The sequence below is a fragment of the Phytophthora cinnamomi genome (genome assembly GCF_018691715.1).
Source record: "Phytophthora cinnamomi strain GKB4 chromosome Unknown Contig5, whole genome shotgun sequence".
Classification (NCBI taxonomy): domain Eukaryota; phylum Oomycota; class Peronosporomycetes; order Peronosporales; family Peronosporaceae; genus Phytophthora; species Phytophthora cinnamomi.
Genome location: NW_027150938.1, coordinates 439670 through 457415, shown reverse-complemented (window position 1 = coordinate 457415; position 17746 = coordinate 439670). Strand labels below are relative to the sequence as shown.

General features: G+C 56.5%; 4 protein-coding genes across 6 annotated transcripts; 2 read left to right on the top strand and 2 right to left on the bottom strand.

Moving 5' to 3' along the window:
* Positions 1-7603: 7603 nt before the first annotated feature.
* On the bottom strand, positions 7604-9273 carry IUM83_09764 (protein arginine N-methyltransferase 1; the record flags this gene model as incomplete). Of its 2 annotated transcripts, XM_067934227.1 has the most annotated exons (2): positions 7604-7826; positions 8909-9273. In XM_067934227.1, 2 exons carry the CDS (start codon positions 9271-9273, stop codon positions 7604-7606), a joined length of 588 nt encoding a protein of 195 aa, XP_067799324.1. The 2 variants fall into 2 exon arrangements, with proteins under 2 accessions (XP_067799324.1, XP_067799323.1); XM_067934226.1 differs by lacking the exon at positions 7604-7826 and having other exon boundaries at positions 8800-9273.
* Positions 9274-10500: 1227 nt separating this feature from the next.
* On the top strand, positions 10501-12957 carry IUM83_09763 (Collagen triple helix repeat; the record flags this gene model as incomplete). Its single annotated transcript, XM_067934225.1, has 1 exon — positions 10501-12957. One exon carries the CDS (start codon positions 10501-10503, stop codon positions 12955-12957), a length of 2457 nt encoding a protein of 818 aa, XP_067799334.1.
* Positions 12958-13323: 366 nt separating this feature from the next.
* Positions 13324-15288, bottom strand: IUM83_09762 (uncharacterized protein; the record flags this gene model as incomplete). Of its 2 annotated transcripts, none has more annotated exons than XM_067934224.1 (8): positions 13324-13458; positions 13524-13857; positions 13946-14061; positions 14135-14314; positions 14393-14419; positions 14489-14568; positions 14636-15164; positions 15232-15288. In XM_067934224.1, the coding sequence occupies 8 exons, from the start codon at positions 15286-15288 to the stop codon at positions 13324-13326; spliced, it is 1458 nt and encodes a 485-aa protein (XP_067799332.1). The 2 variants fall into 2 exon arrangements, with proteins under 2 accessions (XP_067799332.1, XP_067799333.1); XM_067934223.1 differs by having other exon boundaries at positions 13524-13851.
* An 862-nt stretch (positions 15289-16150) lies between these two features.
* IUM83_09761 (Phosphatidylinositol kinase (PIK-L1)) lies at positions 16151-17638 on the top strand (the record flags this gene model as incomplete). Its single annotated transcript, XM_067934222.1, has 2 exons — positions 16151-17092; positions 17330-17638. 2 exons carry the CDS (start codon positions 16151-16153, stop codon positions 17636-17638), a joined length of 1251 nt encoding a protein of 416 aa, XP_067799331.1.
* Positions 17639-17746: the final 108 nt, after the last annotated feature.

The following is a 17746-nucleotide window of genomic DNA, read 5'->3' as shown; positions in this document are numbered from 1 at the left end:
AAGTGTTCAAAGAGGAGCTCAAACAAGCGTTTGAGCCCCCGCAAAACGAGTTCCGGTCGAGGGCGGAGTTCCTCGACCTCCAGCAGGGTAAGCATGACGTCCATGCTTACGCGCAGCGCGCACGATATTTGGTATCAAATATCGTGACTAACCCGACTGACGAGGCGACCAAGGTCGTCGCGTTCATGAAAGGGCTTAGAGATGGGCCTGTGAAGACCTATCTCTTCCGAGAGTACCCGAGTACTCTCGAAGCTGCGATCACTCTTGCCATACAAGAAGAGTTTAGCCTGCGGCAGGCTAAACTGCATGTGAACGTGCCGAGGCCCCAACCGCGCCCGGTAGCGAGGCCGGGAGGTCCAGAACCAATGGACCTCTCGAATGCAACAACTGCTGGTTACCAGCAGCAGGGAGGTAACGTGCGATGCTTCCGTTGCGGAAGGATCGGTCACTTTGCACGGGAGTGCACAGCTCCCATGCCCCCTGGAGGTGGCCGTCGTGGCGATGCTAGGCATCGCCGCGGACCAACAAAAAACGTGAACATCCAGTAGGCGCGGGGCGCCCTACTGGTAATGCAGTCGCGCGTGCCGACATCGGGCACGCGACACTGAGGACTGCAGCCCCCAGTGAGACCAGCTCTCACTGCAAGAAACAAGATGACAGGCCAAACCTAGTCATCTTGAAGGTTTACTCGAACAGAGCGAGTGACTCTCTTCGAGCTTTGGTAGACTCAGGCGCGTCGAACAACTTTGTTCGACTACGAAGCCTGTCGAGACTTGACTTCGAGGAGGTAGATACACCTCGAAGTCTTTCTGAGGTACGATTGGCAACAGGTGCCATCGTAAAACCGAGAAGCGCGTCGTGAACGTGCGCTTCTAGTACAAACAACAAGTGTTTGTCGAACACTTTATCGTCCTGGACCTGGACGATAAGTTCGACGTAGTAATGGGCATGCCGTGGCTTGCACGGCATGATCCGGTGATAGACTGGAAGAAGCGCACGCTCGTGCGCTTCGGACGCGACAGCGGAACAGAGAGCGATGGCCCTGTTACCGCAGCGCGCGCACCAGCAGGTGCGCGCGGCTCACCAGTCGAGACAGCGCTAAATGCTGCTGTCCCGGAGTGCTTCAAGAAGTGCGCGAGGGCGCGCACAGTGAGACCAACGTCGGCAATGCTGCCGACGTCGGAAGAAAAAATGTGTTGGTTCCGGGAACCAACACCCACGTTCAAGCGTGCAAGGGACAGTCCCTGACCCGAAGCGGTCAGGTCGACAACGACGCGTCGGCTCCGGGAGCCGACGCACCCTCGGTCATGAGGGACTCCGCCAATGAATGGCGTCGAGGTGACGAAGGCGTGTCAACTCCGGGAGTTGACGCTGCAAACAGTGCGGACGGTTGCAAACGTACCGCACTGACGCAATTTGCATGCTGTCGTGCAGCCGGGCTGCACGAAGGAAAATGCGGTCAAGCCGGGCTTGATACCGCGCGCCCGCGGACAGGGTCCGTCGGCGAACAACTGTCCACGGCCGGGCCTGGACCAGAAGAACAACTGTGCGGAGCCGGGCTCCGCACAACAAGAAGACGGCGCAAGCGGAAAACGCTGCGCAAGTCTCGGTCCGGGACCGAGACGCAACAAGAGCAGTCTGCTGGGCAGACTGCGGCGGTGACGCCGAATGTCAAGACGCTAAGCGTCTTGACGCGCACCGATACTGGATTCCAGTATCGTGACATGGAACTCGCTAGTCCTCCGACGACGGCGTCGGAGTTGACTTCGCTTCCAGCCATGAGCTGGAAGCGCTTCACGCGCGACTTGCACGATGGACGCATCGAGCAAGTCTGCGTTCTTCGGACAGCGAAAGAACGGCGAGGCGAGAGCGAAGAGCTGAGGCAGCTCTTCATGGGAAGTACCACTGAGAGTGAAGACACTCTCAGTGCGAAGACGAAGCGAGAGCGCTTCGAGGAACAAGGTTGGGACTCGCCGAAGTCGAGTCCCTATTACGAATTGTTGAGGGAGTACAAAGACGTACTCCCGGAAGACATTCCTGCGGAGCTTCCGCAGGATAAGGGCATTCAGCACGAGATTGATCTCGTGCCGGGCACGAAGTACTGTGTCACGCGGCAGTGGCCACTGCCGCGAGAGCAAGTAAAAGCAATCGACGACTTCTTTGAAAGTCGTCGCAAAGCTGGACAAGTGCGGGAATCGAAGTCACCGCACAGTGCTCCGACGTTCTGTGTCAAGAAGCCACAGGGCGGATGGCGCATCGTTCATGCCTACAACAAGCTGAACGATGCGACGGTACCGGCGCAGACGCCGATACCACGAAAAGATGTTATCATCGATTCGATGGCCGGGAGCACCGTTTACAGTGCTCTCGACTTGCGAGATGGATTTTATCAAATCCTAATGCGTGAGAGCGATATCCCTCTCACGGCAGTGAGCACGCCAAGCGGCATGCTCTGGGAATGGCTAGTAATGCCACAGGGGCTTAAGAACGCCCCTGCGACTTTCAACAGGTGCGTGACGCACTTGTTGCGCTCGGTGCGCGACTTCGCACCGAGCTACTTCAATGATGTATTCATCCACAGCCGGGCTGTGGACGGAAGACTCGACGTAGAGATGCACAGGGTGCATCTCCGGAAGCTACTTGAGCTTATGAGAACACATAAGCTCTACGCGAACCTGAAGAAGTGTATCTTCGGGGCGAGCGAGATACCCGTCCTCGGGTGTCTCGTAGGGAAGAATGGTGTTCGCCCTGACCCGGAAAAGGTCAGAGTGATAAATGAATGGCCAACGCCTTCATGTCAAGGAACTGAGGCAGTTCCTTGGCCACGTACTTGTGCAAGTACGTGGAGGATTATGCGGGCAAGATCCGCCCGCTGTCACAACTTCTTAAGAAAGAAGCTGTGTGGAATTGGACACCCGATTGCCAAAAGGCATTCGACGCAGTCAAGCGGGGCTTGACTGAGGCGCCGATCTTGGCAGTGGCTGACCAAGATCGCCCATTTCACGTAGTGTGTGACGCATCCGATTTCGCGATCGGATGCGCGTTAATGCAGCACGATCACGAGGGCCGTGATCGTGTCGTCTACTACCAATCGCGTCAGCTGAAGCCAGCTGAGCGCAACTATCCGGTGCATGACAAGGAACTCCTTGCCATGAAGTATGCAGTCGCAAAGTTCCGAGTGTACTTGCTTGGGAGTAGACCATTTGTGGTCTACACCGACCATGCTTCACTGCGCACCGCAGTGAAGTCACCACACATAGCACAAAGAATGGCGAGATGGCTCTCATTCTTTACTGAGACTAACTTCCGGGTCGAATACAAACCCGGAAGATTGAACGTGGTGGCCGACGCGTTATCACGTCGGCCGGACTATGCAGAAGCTGTTGACGTCAATGCCATTGACGCCATGCGATCGAGCAAACCCACATCATCTCTGTTGGATGATGTGAAGGCCGCGTACGCGCACGACGCGGACACGAAGCTCTTGCTGGCCTATGGCACAGCGCCTTCTGACAAGTCCCGTCAGAAGCTGCCCAAGCATTCTTCGAGCGCGTGCACACCGCTTTCGTGTGCACGACGGACTGCTGCTTTACAATTGAAGTCGACGACAACGCGGATCGCGTTGTCGTGCCAAATGACCATGACCTGCGACTCAGGATCATGTACGAGTATCACGATGCCCCGACTGCGGGATATCTCGGACGTGAGAAGACTTACGTCCTTCTCACGCGCGACTTCTACTGGCACCACCAGTATAGTGGGTGCGCAAGTACATCCGTGCTTGCGAGGTATGCCAACGCGTGAAGCCTGCGCCATTCGCTCAGGCTCCACTGCAATCACTACCGACTCCGTCGGAGTGCTGGAAGTCCATGTCTTTGGACTTCATCTTTGGTCTTCCCCCGGATAGCGGAGGGAATACCGGTGTTGTGGTCTTCGTCGACCGCTTCAGCAAGATGGTACATCTTGCTGCGGTGCCAGCAGAGGTGACCGCGAAGCAGACGGCCCGTCTGCTCGTCGACATGGTGTTCAAACACCATGGCATGCCGTCCGACATCGTGTCGGACAGAGACCCGCGCTTCACAGCGCACCTGTGGCAAGAAGTGTTTACACTTCTTGGGAGCCAGCTTTCCATGTCGACTGCGGATCATCCGCAGACGGACGGTCAAACCGAGCGCGTGAATCGCGTGCTCGTCGATGTGTTGAAGAGCTATGCTCACTCGTTCCAATACTGGAGCGAGTGCCTATCGATGGCAGAGTTTGCCATCAATAACTCAGTGCATGCCTCAACAGGGCATACACCGTTCTACGTGAATGCCATGCGGCACCCACGCCTACCGAGTTTACTCGGAGTGATGGCTCCCACTTTAAGTGGGGGAGGATCTACGCCTGCAATACAGCAGCCGCAGAAAACCGCTGACACTTGCACAGTGTCAGCTGCAACAATGGACAAACCACATGAGTCTGCGCAGGGCGCAGACTCCCCCAACAACATGGTCAACGACCACGGGTCTGCGCAGGGCGCAGACACCGCAAAGAACCACGCAGAGGCCGGGCCTCTAGCGGAGAGCGAGCTGAATGACTTCAGCTCGGATGCAATCAGTTTCATCACCAAAAGACAAGCCGTGATTCGGTTTGTCCAAGACACAATAGCAGCTTCTGTTGATCAACAGAAGCTGAACGCAGACAATGCGGGCAGAGGCAACACAAATGAATTTAAAGTTGGTTCATTAGTTTTGTTAGCTACACAAAACCTGCCTAGACATGCAGTTTCGGATTTCGGAGCAAGCAAGCTTGCTCCGCGCTTCATCGGGCCGTTCACTGTGTTGGCACGGCACGGCAACGCATACACGCTAGACATACCGTCTAGAATGCGCCTCCATCCGACCTTTTACGTCGGACGGCTGAAGCCATACCGGCAGCACGAGCCATCTAGCTCGGCTGACCCGAAGCCTCGGCAGGAGCCGAGGCAGAAGCGGAGGACTTGGCCTCGGCGACGAGCAACCTCTCCTCCAGCGCGCGGACGCGCTGGAGCAACCCTTCATCTGGGTCCCCAGCTCGACCTGGATATTCGAGGCGGTCTGCGAGACCGCCGCGACTTGGGCCTTCTGGTTCGCCAGCTCCTGCTTCAGGGCGGCGAACTCAGCGCCCTGTAGACGCTCCACGACGGTCACCCGGTCGTGGAGAGGCGCATACTGATCAGCCCGGGGCTGATCATACCCGGGGCGTGTTCCCACCCCCGCCACCGCCGATCCGTGACGCCCGCGGCTCAACCCGCTGGATTGTTGAGCGGATTGTTGACCATAGTATCCCGAAAACGAACCCTCAAGGGGCTCGTTTTCGTATTCGTTGGAGAGGATTTCCTCCCCATCGAGATACATAGAGCCGCGGAACGTCTTGCTGGAGGACGTTCCGGAAATGGTGAGGGCGTACGAAGAGCAGTACGCGCTGGCGCAGCGGAGTAACACGAGCGCTGCGATCATCGCTAGCGCCCGAACCCTCACGTGCTAAGAACTTAGCACGGAGCTCTTGAGACTCTCGGGCACACGGAACGATGTGTACCCGTTCAGGTCGCGGTCGCTCAAGCGGACCGCGCCTGGAAAGCACTTCGTGCACTGAAAGCCCTCGGGCACAGCGCACGGCACATTTGCCTCCTCAGCAGCAACATGAAGTTGCTCCAGCTTTCCACGCTTCGAGTACGTCTCGAAGCGATCACGCGCTTGCTTAATCCGATCACGGTAAGCACTCGGCCTCTTGTTGAAGTTCTCAACAAAGGCGTTCCAGCTTTGACAAAGTGCCTGCTATTCGGGCACTTTGCTGCGAGAAGAGGTCTTCTTGCTTTGAGACCATCGGAGCTCATGAAAGAGTCCGATGTAGTAATCGCGCCTTTGATGCGTTTCAGCATCAAAGTGCAGCTCGGCAGCCACAGCGTCATCTTTGATGGCGTTGCATACGTACAGCGGCACCTCATTCGGAGGTACCGAGTTCCCAAACCGGTCCGCGATCTCGGACGCGGACGGCATCCATGGATCGCGCGCTGCAGGCGCAGCGCGCGGAGAGCCTTGAGTTTAACATCACGCGCTGCAGCAGCAGCGCGCGGAGTACTGAGAGCCCCAGCGGAAGCGAGTGGGGTATCGCTCTCAGTACGCGAACGCTTCGAACTCGAAGCGTCGGATTCGTCCCCCTTCACGCGGGCGAACGTTCTTGGCGTGAGGGTCGAGCGATTCGCTCGACACTGAGTCTTTACGCTTTGAGGGCGAGTCCTCCTCGCCCTCCATGTCTTCATCGTCGTCGTCGAAGTCGACGACGTCACCGTACTTCGCCTTCTGGCGTTCGAGTAGTCGTCGATGGAGAGATGACTCCCCATCGACTTTGCGGACTTCTTCTGAGGCGCGCTCATCGTTGAATGAGCGCGGGTTTCTTCTCCAAACGCGGAGAATTGACGAATGGTCAATTCCAAAGATTGACGTGCGGGGACCCCGCGCGTCTAACCTTATAAGGGGGGATGGTGTAACGGTTACACGTACAAGTGGCTACAAGCCACTTGTGAATTTAACAGATAGGTTATCTGTTAAACGTTTTGGATACTTCCTCACATTGGTGTAAGACACACCGATGGATACATTGAAGTGGACCACCACAGTGAGTGGTCCACACATACCCAAAGATCCTATTGGTAGAAAGCAGCATCTTTCTACCAATCAGAGACATGCATATTAGCGGGGCTCTGACAGCCAGCCGCTGTCAACCCTTTCATAGATGATAAACAGTTTTTAGCAGATTTTAGAGGAAGATCAATTTACAAGCAATACAGTTCTCATTTTACCTTAAACTAGCTACTTGGAGTCTTGTCTAAGTTAACTTATATTTGTGTACTCAAATATAATTAACCTAAGTAATTACTAAGTACTTACGCTTCCTCATACACGTTGCGCAACGTGTAAGCTAAAGTAGTGAGTCAAGTTAGACCCACTACAAACAAGCTCGTGTTTGTGTACACTAACATTGCGAGGAAGTCCGAGGTGAATCCCATCATGTATTAGCTATTCCCTGATGCCTGCGACGATAGTGATTTCAGCGATGACAGCGATTGCGATGATGACGGCGACATTTGGTAGCTGCTACCGCTCCAGCTGTTAGTTTTACCCAGGCGATACCAGCTGAATTGGAACTAAGGGCGGGAAGGGTAGTAGCTCCACGAATTATGGAGGAAGCTGACGCGTTCACGACCCCTGTAACTCAAAAGCGTGTGCAGCGTGTGTGTCAAACAAAATAGTAGCAGAATTCTTCGTTGTTCAAGAACGACGGGCGAGCGAGGATGATAATGTTTGAGTAAGCTTGTCTTTCATTCAAAGAGGCGTTTAAGTTTCTGGTCAACTCAGCTGCATGCGGTAGTAACATAGGAAGCTAATGTATGGGGCTCCGAAGCTTGACGGCGTAGCTTAGTGTAGCTTGAACTTGTTGTACGAGCCACTGACGCCTTCGAAGCACGGTTAAAGACAATGTCCATGTCGCGCGGGTTGGCCGCGTTGGGTTTACAGGCGAACTCGCCCTCGGTCACCTCGCCGGAGCTTCAGGCCAGCTCACCCTCCAGGGAGAACACGGTCTACTTCCAGTGTGTGTAATCGGCCTTGAAGCCCGTTGAGAAGCTGATCTTCATGTGCGTGGCCGAGAAGGTGCAGTCAAAGTAGGCCACGAGCGCATGGCAGGAGTCCTGGCGGAAGACCGTGAGCTTGAACGTGGACGAGAAGGCAAGCTCCTCCTTTGTCGCCTTGGTCAGGTCAATGTCCAGGATGGGGGCACACGTCCGTGTCGTGTAGGAACACGCGCTAATTTATATAAAGCACACTTTCCCCGCCAAGTCACCGAAGACTCAATGGGCTTGTTAGGGTTAGATCCTGAAAGTCCAGGAACTTTCCCTTGCACCGGGTTGATTTTTCCCCTGTGTTCCGAGCTTCCGCTAGTCGACCGACGGAAGACTCAGCGTCACTAGCCACGAGCAAAGGCTAGCACGCTCTCACACACAAAATATACCTCGCAGGCCCTCAGAAGGAAGGGTCCCGGCCTTTTACGGCGTGATACGAGGGTGCCGGAGCTATACTCCGGCGGGAAGAAATAAACGGAGTGCGCTCTCGCTCCTCCAGTTCCTTGGCGACGACTCGTCGCTACCAATACACCGGCCACTAGCTCTTGGCCCTGCCAGGGATGAACACACGCTACACTAGTAGATGTGCCCACCGACAGGCATAATCCTACCTACCAGGTTTACCTTGAGCTGCAGGTCGTTCACTGCAGGCACCGGTGTCGCCCTTGCGTGGTTGGGAGGAAAAGCTGTTCTGTTATTGTTGTACAAAGGCTTATCTGGTCTTCTCTTAAGTTTCCTATCGATCAGTACAAATATCAAGTATAAACGCGTCCGTTTTTGGACCGCCAGTTGTAACTCACGACTCTTCGGCGTTTTCTCTGCGACGTGGCGGCGTTACCGACGACTCAGACGGCCGCTGAAACGCCACCGACGACTGGGGACAGGCGCCGACGACTCATAAGTTCGGATCTTGCCAGTAGGTTCGCACCGTACTTAGCAGGCTGCAACCGCCCGCGCTTGACTTGGGACCGTGGACGAGTCATCGTCACCGGCTAATTTAGGCCAATCAGCTACCGGGGCGTTTGGTCCAATGACTAGCGATGGGTTGTGACTTGCCAGTTAGCGCCGGCGACTCGAGTCTTCTTCACCCCCTGTCTCGGCTTTGGGTTTTGGCTTCGGCTTCATTTCCCGATACCACATCCGTCAGCAGCGCGTCGCTACCCACGGTGTCCACGAGCCGCTCGATCTTGGCGATGTTTTTGATGCAGCTCATGTCGAAGACGTAGACGTTTTCCCAGAAGTCGAGCTTCTCGGTCGGTCTTGTACTCGCCGTCATCGATGGCTCCGATGTAGATAGTTATGTGGTCCGGGGACATGAGGCCGCCGGGCACCAGGTACTTGTCGCGCGCGTACAGCGCCGTTTCTAGCATGGACTCGTAGAGCACGAAGTAGCCCATCCACTCGGAGATGATGATGTCCACCTTGTCCACGGGGAGCGTTAGTTCCTGCATCTTGCCCTGAGTGAGAGTGATTTTGTCGGCGAAGCCGTTGGCCTTGACGATCTCGCGCGCCTGCGCCAGGATGCCCGAGCAGTCGACGCCGTACACGTGCTTGGTGCCGGCTTTAGCGGCAATCATGGACAGAATGCCCGTGCCGTAGTCCACGTCCAGCACGACCAAGCCCTTGAACAGGTCAGGTTGATGATCACGTACGTCTTGGCCTTGACCATCTCCTCATGGATACCGAAGTGCGAGTACGAGTCGAAGTATTAGTCCTTTTGCTCCTTGGGGACGTAGTTGTTGGCGTCGGCGCCGGTCGTGTGGCGTTATCGGCGATGACGTTTGTGGTGCTGTGCCCTGGTCTTGGTGGTGCTAATGGCACCGGTGTTGGCGCTGCTGATGTTGGCCTTCACGCTAGTCCTGCCTGTCGGCTTAGTGCTGCTTCAGGTGCTGTTCGTGATGGCAGTTGTAGCACCGGCGCAAGACTTGGTGTCCGTCTTGGGGTGCAGCAGATGTGTATTGGTCTTCGAGCCGCTGGCTTTACTGGCCTTGACGGAGGAGGTGCTGATAGGAACTGAGTTGAAAGTTAACCGTTATTTTTGATTGGGTATATCACTTCCTTGATGTTCACTGTTAAAATGGATTATTAACGATTAATAACCCTCCTTGTAAAATAACTGATATTAACGTTTAATTTCGATTGCCATCACTACAGTAGGGAGTTTCACAATGATTGTATCGTCCAATTTTTATTTATTGAAATATTTATAATTGGCGATCGAAATATTGCAGTAGCTTATTACGCTTTTTCATTTTTCTCATTTTAAAAATTCCAATTCATTTCTATATGTTATTTTGCCGAACACTATCGAAAAAGCAAGAGCAATTCTGCTAAGGAGGGGGGCGTCTTGAGTGACGCTCTTGCGTGGAGACTTTTCTCAACAGTAGAAGTAAGGGTTGTGGTCGCTGTGGACTGCTTGGATCTATCCGGTTTTCGCAGTCTCGGGCATTACGACTTCGCATCGACTCTCAGCGCACCCGGTTACCGGTGTGACCCGGATCGACTGCCTGGAGGAAGAACCCGTGCTTGTACTTGGCATGCACCGCCTGACAGCACATACGCGACGTCGGTTTTAGATTTTCTCGGTATCCGCCGCTCCAGCCCGGCGCCAGCTCCGGGGGTCGCAGACTGCCCACCCGGCGCGGGGATCTTTGGCCCTCGCCTGCCAGCCGCAGGATGGTCTCTCCAGCGGTCACGTCCAAAGCCTTTCGTCCACGCCAAAAGGGCCTGTTAACCGAAGATCGCGCTTGCCCAGGCTTGGTGCGGCTCTCTCACTCGGCGATTCGCCTCGCAAGCCCCAAGACTCTCCAGTCGACCCACCGTCACCTTCACCGTCACCGTCGCCTTCACCCGCGACCATGCGCCTCGCTACTGTCCTCGCAGTGGCGGTCGCCTACACCGCGGTCGTGGCCGCCCTGGACCAACACGAGGCCACGCACCCAATGCTGCGCGAGCTCGCCACGACAGACGAGAACCAATCGCAGCTGGTACCGCCGCGGTTCGTCTTCATGGCGGACAGCGCGCAGGTCACGACATCGGCACCCACGTGCCAGTGGGGCGGCAACAACGCGTGCAGCTTCGCGCTGGCGAGCAACAACAAACTCAACCTGGTCGACACGTGCGCGCTGTCGGTCCCCGTCCCGACGGACAACTACGTGAACGACCAGCGCATCAACAAGAACGACGACAGCGCCAGGCTCACGGCGTCGGCCAGGCCGTACGTCCAGATCAAGTCCTCCAAGCAGGTCCCCGCCGGGTCCCCTGCGGTGGACGCCCAGACGCCCCTGACGACGTGGTACGAGTACTGGAAGGAGCCAACCGTCGTGCAAAAGCAAATCGGCTTCACCTCGACCGGCGTGTACGACCTCACGATCGAGGCGACGGATTACGACGCCAGCGCCACGTGCAGCTGGTGCGTCGCGATCACCGACACCTTCCGACCGGTGTTCGCCGGTGGCTGGACCTGCCCGGCCGCGACGGCCAGCCCGCAGACTCTGACCATTGCCTCGCTCGCTGCCGCTCGGAGTGCCGAGACCGAGTACGACACCCACGTCTCCAGTTCCACCAACAACCCGGAAAGCGGTGCTGACTGCAGCACCACGGATAATGAAGTCAAGAACTTCCTTCAGTATGATGAGGATTCGGACGATTCGCCGGACGACTACGCCGATACGAACATTGCCTGCTACGGGGACAGTGCTTATGGCACCAACATGAATACACTCAAAACGACCCCGATCCCAAGCGGCTCGTTTAAGTTGCAGCTGCCGGACCCGTTGTCTGATGTGGACAAGCTACGGTGGTGCTGCAAGAAGTCGCGCAGCCTCAAGGAGCAGTTTTATGACTACGCGTGCCCCAGCACCTGTTCCCCCACTCCAACCTGCGTAGGCGACAGCGGTGCTGCTAGTACGTGCAACTTCTACCAGTGCCTCACCGCCACGCCGCCCGATATCATCAGCAAGGCCGAGCTCGACCTGAAGTCGACTGTCCAAAGCACGTCACAAAGTGTCGTGGCAGCGCTGGGAATGCCCCCAACCACGCCTGTCGTCAACGACATTTACCGCACGGTGCAGTGCACGACTGTCGGTGGCAGTGACCCGGCATGCAGCTACTCGCAGAAGCTGTCGGACCTGTTTGACATCACGACTGCATTTGCAGGAACCTTCCCTGCACCGCCCGGCTCAGGGCCGGGCGAGTTTATTTTCTGGCGCTACAAGCTCGCTGGCGGTGACTGGGTAGTGTGGAACCCGACGAGCGACTCGGATATCTCGTTCAGCTCGTCGACGACTCATATCGTCATTGAGGCATGGACGGCGGCTGGAAAGTGCTCGACCAGCAGTTTCGACTTCCATGTCTACCCGCACAGCATCTTGACGTGCACGGACTTCGAGGACATGTGGGTGGGGTCGCCGAAGACCGCGCCGGAAGCCGCAACTTTCTGCAACGTCCCGGGCAGCGATTTCAGCCTCGTGACCATGAAGTACGACTACTCAAAAATCTTCCCAGCCACTCAACCTGGCGGCACCTCGGTGACGGGCAATTACCAGGATGGCGAGTGCAAGATCGTGGTCAAGGAGAGCGAGCCCACCGAAAACGACTTTAGCTGGGACACGTACCCGATAGGGAAGACCGCCTCGCTTCTGGATCGTTCCCAAGCCGCACCGTTCAACAAAGACCTCGCCATCGAGCTCGTGCACAACCCCAACACCGCTCAGAAGACCGCTGTCCACGTGGAGTGCACGTTCCGACGCACGATGCTCTCGAACGTCATGACCGCTGCCGACGACACCACCGTCGGCAATTCGTTCCTTGCGACGGACCCCAACACGATCATGTGCACTTACGACTTCACTCTGGTCGACTGTGATCCGCCACTGCTGGAGCTCGGCGTGCAGCCAAGTGCTGTTTGCTCGGATGAATGCGCGGGCGACGTAAACCCGGGGTTGGGCGAGGCATGCGCCGGCACTATCGTGACTTCCTCTAGCAGCGGAACGTTCGTGACGACTCCGAGCGCGCCGCAGACGTGCTGTAACAAGTGTGTCGGACAGGAGCTCCAGTGCGCCGCTGCCGGCGGTTCTTCCTCGGTCATGGCATGCAACCCGCCGACGTACGGAACTTCACCGCCGCCTATGGAGCCTCTGATGGCTCAGTTGAGTGCTGTGGAGCAGGAGATCGCTTCCGGTGAGACTCTGACGGCACTGCTTGGTGCGAGTGCCATGGTCGCTGTTGTGGCGCTGGTTGTCGTCAAGCGCCGTGCTGATGCCGCTGCACACGCCAGGGAGGCGGAAGACGCGTACTATCCGCTCCTGGAGTAAGCATCCCCAGTGCTGTCTCGGTCGACGATACTGGTGGTGGGTGCTTCGTTGGTACCGCCGCCCTGTGACGTGGTCCTGCCAAGTGATGCATGTTCGACCACACAGATTTGTCAGATTGTTGTCTAGCAGCTAATCAAAGACAAAATACACGTGCTTGCATTTTCGAATGGCTTCACTTGAAATGACACTCTGTCTGCTTCCCAACGAAGAAGTCATCAATCGGGGAGCTTCGCCATGACATGCAGACTCAAAACGCTGATGGGTCGTGAACTACTACTAAGCAATGCTAGTACGCTATAGCAAAGACGCGAGTTCACGAGTAAATTCCATTCAGGCAGTTCATTTCGCTTAAACCCATTCCCGCTATTAGCTGCTCCGGCTGGTGCTCCACGTGCTAACCTCCAGCTTCTCTAGCAAATAACTTGGCTTGCGTGGTTGCTGATACGACATGTATGGATCCACGCCAACCTTGCTCTCCTTCAGACTATCAGTTGGCGCCGCCTACAGAACAAAACCACATCCATACATCACTAACTGAGAGAACAACAACTGAACGTCAAACGTACCTCTTCCTCCCTGACTCGGTATCGCGCAAATTGCCGAAACCGCTCCTCCGTCATCTTTTCACCGTCACACAGCAGCTCGAAATGGTCATCCCGTGGACACTCAACATTTGCCTCGTCCGAGCCATCGACTAATCGAAAATACAGATTCCCCTGTACTTTCAGCACGCTGTGGATATTCTTTCCAATGCGAAGGATCTCCTCTTCATCTGCTAAGCAAGGAAGAACTAAGCAGCATTTCAGAGTTCCTAGAGGCGAAAACCCCAGTGATGCCGATCTAGACGATGCAGCCGAGTTTTGGATGTGCAGCAATTCGTCGAAGTCTTTCTTGCTGAACCTTACATGCAAAATGGTGGCAACATCACCACCAGTTAGTGCACCGAAGTCATCAAGAAAATTTCGACTGTAACCATTGCAATACGTACGGCCCACCGCATGCGGTGTGGAATTCAATTGCCTCACCAAACCGGCCTTTGAACAAGTGTGCATGCATCACCGTGCGCCAGACCATATCCAAGTCTCTCACGGGGAAGAAGTGGGCCTACCATAGTATCATCATGTGTGTAGTGAGATATATCGCCGAAAATCCAAATTGAAAAGCGCCAAGTACTCACAAAGAAACCTTGATGCGGTGAATTATACGTATCACCAGTCCTCTTCCGCTTTTGACCAACAGGAACCTCCGGAGCTGTAGTTGTCGGTGAGTCCGAGGAGCACGACAGGTTGCCACTTTCTTGGTGAGCTTCTGCGTATGCGTGGTTTCGATTCAGCAGGTGAGACAGAGAAACGCCTTTCTGACCGGAAGAAATGCGAGGTGACTGTGAGCTTCCATCGTCTGCCTCTCCACTCTTCTTTTTGCCTGAATGCACTACCGATCGGAGTCTGACGATCGCCTCCGCCTACGTGAGCATCCACAACGGGTCAGATCACCCCCAAATTCCCAATATCCAGCCCTCGGATCAAAGTACCTCTTCCACCTCCTTCGCAGGTCGATTCAGCAGCACCACCTTACTGTGCGCCAGCTTGCTCAGCGTCGTATTCAGCAACTCTACTCCGTCAACAGCGCAAAAATCAGCTCTCGCAATACCACGCCGCACTTCCACGAACAGCATTACCGATCATGCTCTTCATCACCACCTGGCCATCAAACGCGACCCAGAAGTCGTCGTCTCCCGCCTTTCCGTCCTTCCCTTTGCTGATCTTCACTCGCTTCACCAGAGGCGGCACCTCGCCCGCTCTACCGGCCGCTTCATCCCCGGAGTCGTAGTACATCTCGTCCTCGTCCTCATCCTCGTCGTCGTCGTCCTCCGCCTCCGCTCCGTCGTCCTCCTCTTCCTCGTCAAATTGCTCGTCGAACCCCAAGGCCCCAACCGGTCGGCGCACCAAGAACGGGGGAGGTTGGGCAGCATTCCGGTCTGGAATGGTAGCTCGAGCAGCGGCTGCAGTCGTAGCAGCTTCGACCTCTGTAACTTGATTGTTTTCTTCTTGTTCATCTTCTTGTTGCTGTTCCTGTTCTTCGTCTTCTTCGTCTTCTTCTTCTTGTCCTTGTCCTTGTCCTTGTTCTTGTTCGAGCATGAGCTCCTGCCACTCGTTCTCCAGCAGCCACGTCGAGGCCAACGCCACGCTCTGGTCGCAGACCTCCAGCTGCGCCACGGGCGAGGGTGCGCTGTGAGCTTACTAGTGGTGTATCAAGGGGGAGGGCGGCACCTACCACGCGCAGCAGCGCCTCCGTCGGCACGGCAGGGAACACGCCGCGTAGAGTCTCCATGGCTTTTGGAGATTTTATTTATTTGCTTGAAGTTCTGCATCATCTTGGACAGGACCTCTTAAAAGGGATGTGTGGCAGCCCGATCATATTGGACGGGTCAATGGGCGACAACTTTCAGGCGAGCAATTGCGATTGACTGCCGATTCACGTCGAGGAGGACTCTGCCTAAATCTCCTAGTGAAGGTCGGAATTGGAGTGAACAAGTATTTATGCGGGGCTAAGCAGGACCTGGCATTTACCACACGATACAGTTAATTCGTGGCAACTGCACGCGAGCAATAAGGCTTATACCAATTAATACAGGCAGTAGTGCTGTTGCAGCAGCTTGGTTGTACACATGGGAATGGTGGAAGCTACTATTGAGAACGTATGGTCGACCCAAGGATTGTCCTTCCGGGTGCTCAAGGACTTCCTACAGCTCGACTTCGGCTTCAGCTCGTTTTGGCGAGTCCGCGAATGCAACCCTATTATATTAATCCGTGCGTGCGCACCTGCCCCGCGCGCTTCGAGTGAGTAATGTCACGCTTTGGCGTCATGCGACCGCCCTCTTGTACTTCCTGCCGTGGCGGCAGCTCCAAAGTGCCCAAGCTTCGTCGCCGTCGTCTTCAGCAGCCGCCGCTTTCCTCGCAAGCGTCCACGCCACAGCCAGCATTATTTATCGCAGACTAGGTTGACACGACGAAAGGGTTGAGTTCATCATCGGCAAAAAACAAAATACAAAATACAAGTACTAGTACTCGGAAAACCCCCTTTTCCCCCCGATAGAAACGCCGCCTGTCATCTGTTCAGCCAGCGCGAGCGAGCAAGTCCGTCCCTCCCAGTCCGCGACCGTCTCCACCGCGAGTCCAGCGCAACCGCAGCGATGAAGTCGAAGCAGCCCAAGTGGAAGAAGTTCCACTGCCCGCCGCTGTCGGCGTCGCGCCAGGAGCAGATCACGCACGAGGCCAACCGCGCGTGCGACGAGCTGCTGCGGTTCTCGGCGGGCGAGGCCTTCAGCAGCAGCGGGGGCACCAGCAGCCTCGACGACAGCGACTCGGAGCAGTTCCAGGACGGGCTGCGCTGGGAGTACACGGAGCAGATGGAGAGCGTGCGCGTGGAGAAGGTCAAGGTCAAGTCCGAGAGCAAGAAGGGCGTGTTCTACTTCCGCGGCATCACGCAGCTGGAGGCGGCGCTCGAGGAGGTGATGGAGCTCTACGACGTGGACACGGCGCACCCCAACATGCAGCTGGAGAAGAAGCTGTCGCCCGACATCCTGCACTCCGTCGTGCTCTACGAGATCCTGCCCTACCGCCCGCAGGAGAGCACCGTGTTCATCGGCATCCGCTGGTCGGCCGTGCGCTCGCCCTACGTGCTCGTGCGCAACCGAGACTACTGCTACCTCGAGATCCAGCGCCGCTTCACGCTGCCCGACGGCCGCCGCGGCTTCGCGCGCTGCCTGCACTCGGTCAAGATCAAGAGCTGCCCGGACATGGAGAAGTCGCACGGCTTCGTGCGCGGCAGCATCTACCGCTCGGGCGTCGTCTTCATCGAGAGCAAGCGCGACCGCAAGACGCTCGACATCGTGCAGGCCGTGTACACGGACCTCAAGGGCAACGTGCCGCAGTGGGTGGCGGCCAAGGGCCTGCGCCAGCGGCTCATGAGCCTCGAGCACCTCAAGAAGTACGTCAACATGAAGCGCGTGGCCAACCAGACGTTCGCGCGCCGCAGCCAGCTCATGGCGCCCGGCAAGGTCAAGACGTGCTTCGTCTGCGTCGACGACATCGGCACGTTCAAGAGGAGATACAACTGCCAGAAGTGCGGCGAGGTACGGCCACGGCCTGCGAGGAAGAGAGTGAGGGTGGCGGTGGCGGTGGCGAGGGAGGAGGACGGCTCCGGCGCCGTGGCGGCAGCTGAGGCGGCGCGTACTCGCCTGCTCTGCTTGCTGTCGGTGCTGTGCCTCCTCGCGGCACTGAGCTCGTTGGGAAGATGGGGCATTTATTAACGCATCGTTTGTGTGTGTGTGTGTTTGTCTGGTTTTGCGCTGTCGATCGTCGTGGTGCAGGTCATTTGCGGCCGCTGTAAGCTAACTATCAACGCGGACATCCCAGTCGTGGGCAAGATGAAGCTCACGATCTGCAGCCTGTGCTCGCTGGCCATCAACCGCAGCGCGCTGCCGGACAACAACAACAGCGACGACAGTGGAGGCCTGGGCCATCGACCTTTTTCGGCCACGCAGCAGCCGACGTATCAGCATCGCGACTGCGACGACGACGCGCCCGTGCGTAAGCGCGCACTGAGCCTGAATTCGTTCCACACAGCCAACTTCGACCACACCTCGCTGCAGAGTTCAGTGCTGGCGCGCGAGTTCTAGTGGCCAAGCGGGCGAGACCGGCGGTTCAGCGGAGCAGCAAACCAAGTTCGTGGCTGACAGACACCAAGATTGGATCCTGCTCATGTGTGCGTCCAGAAATCGCGTCCC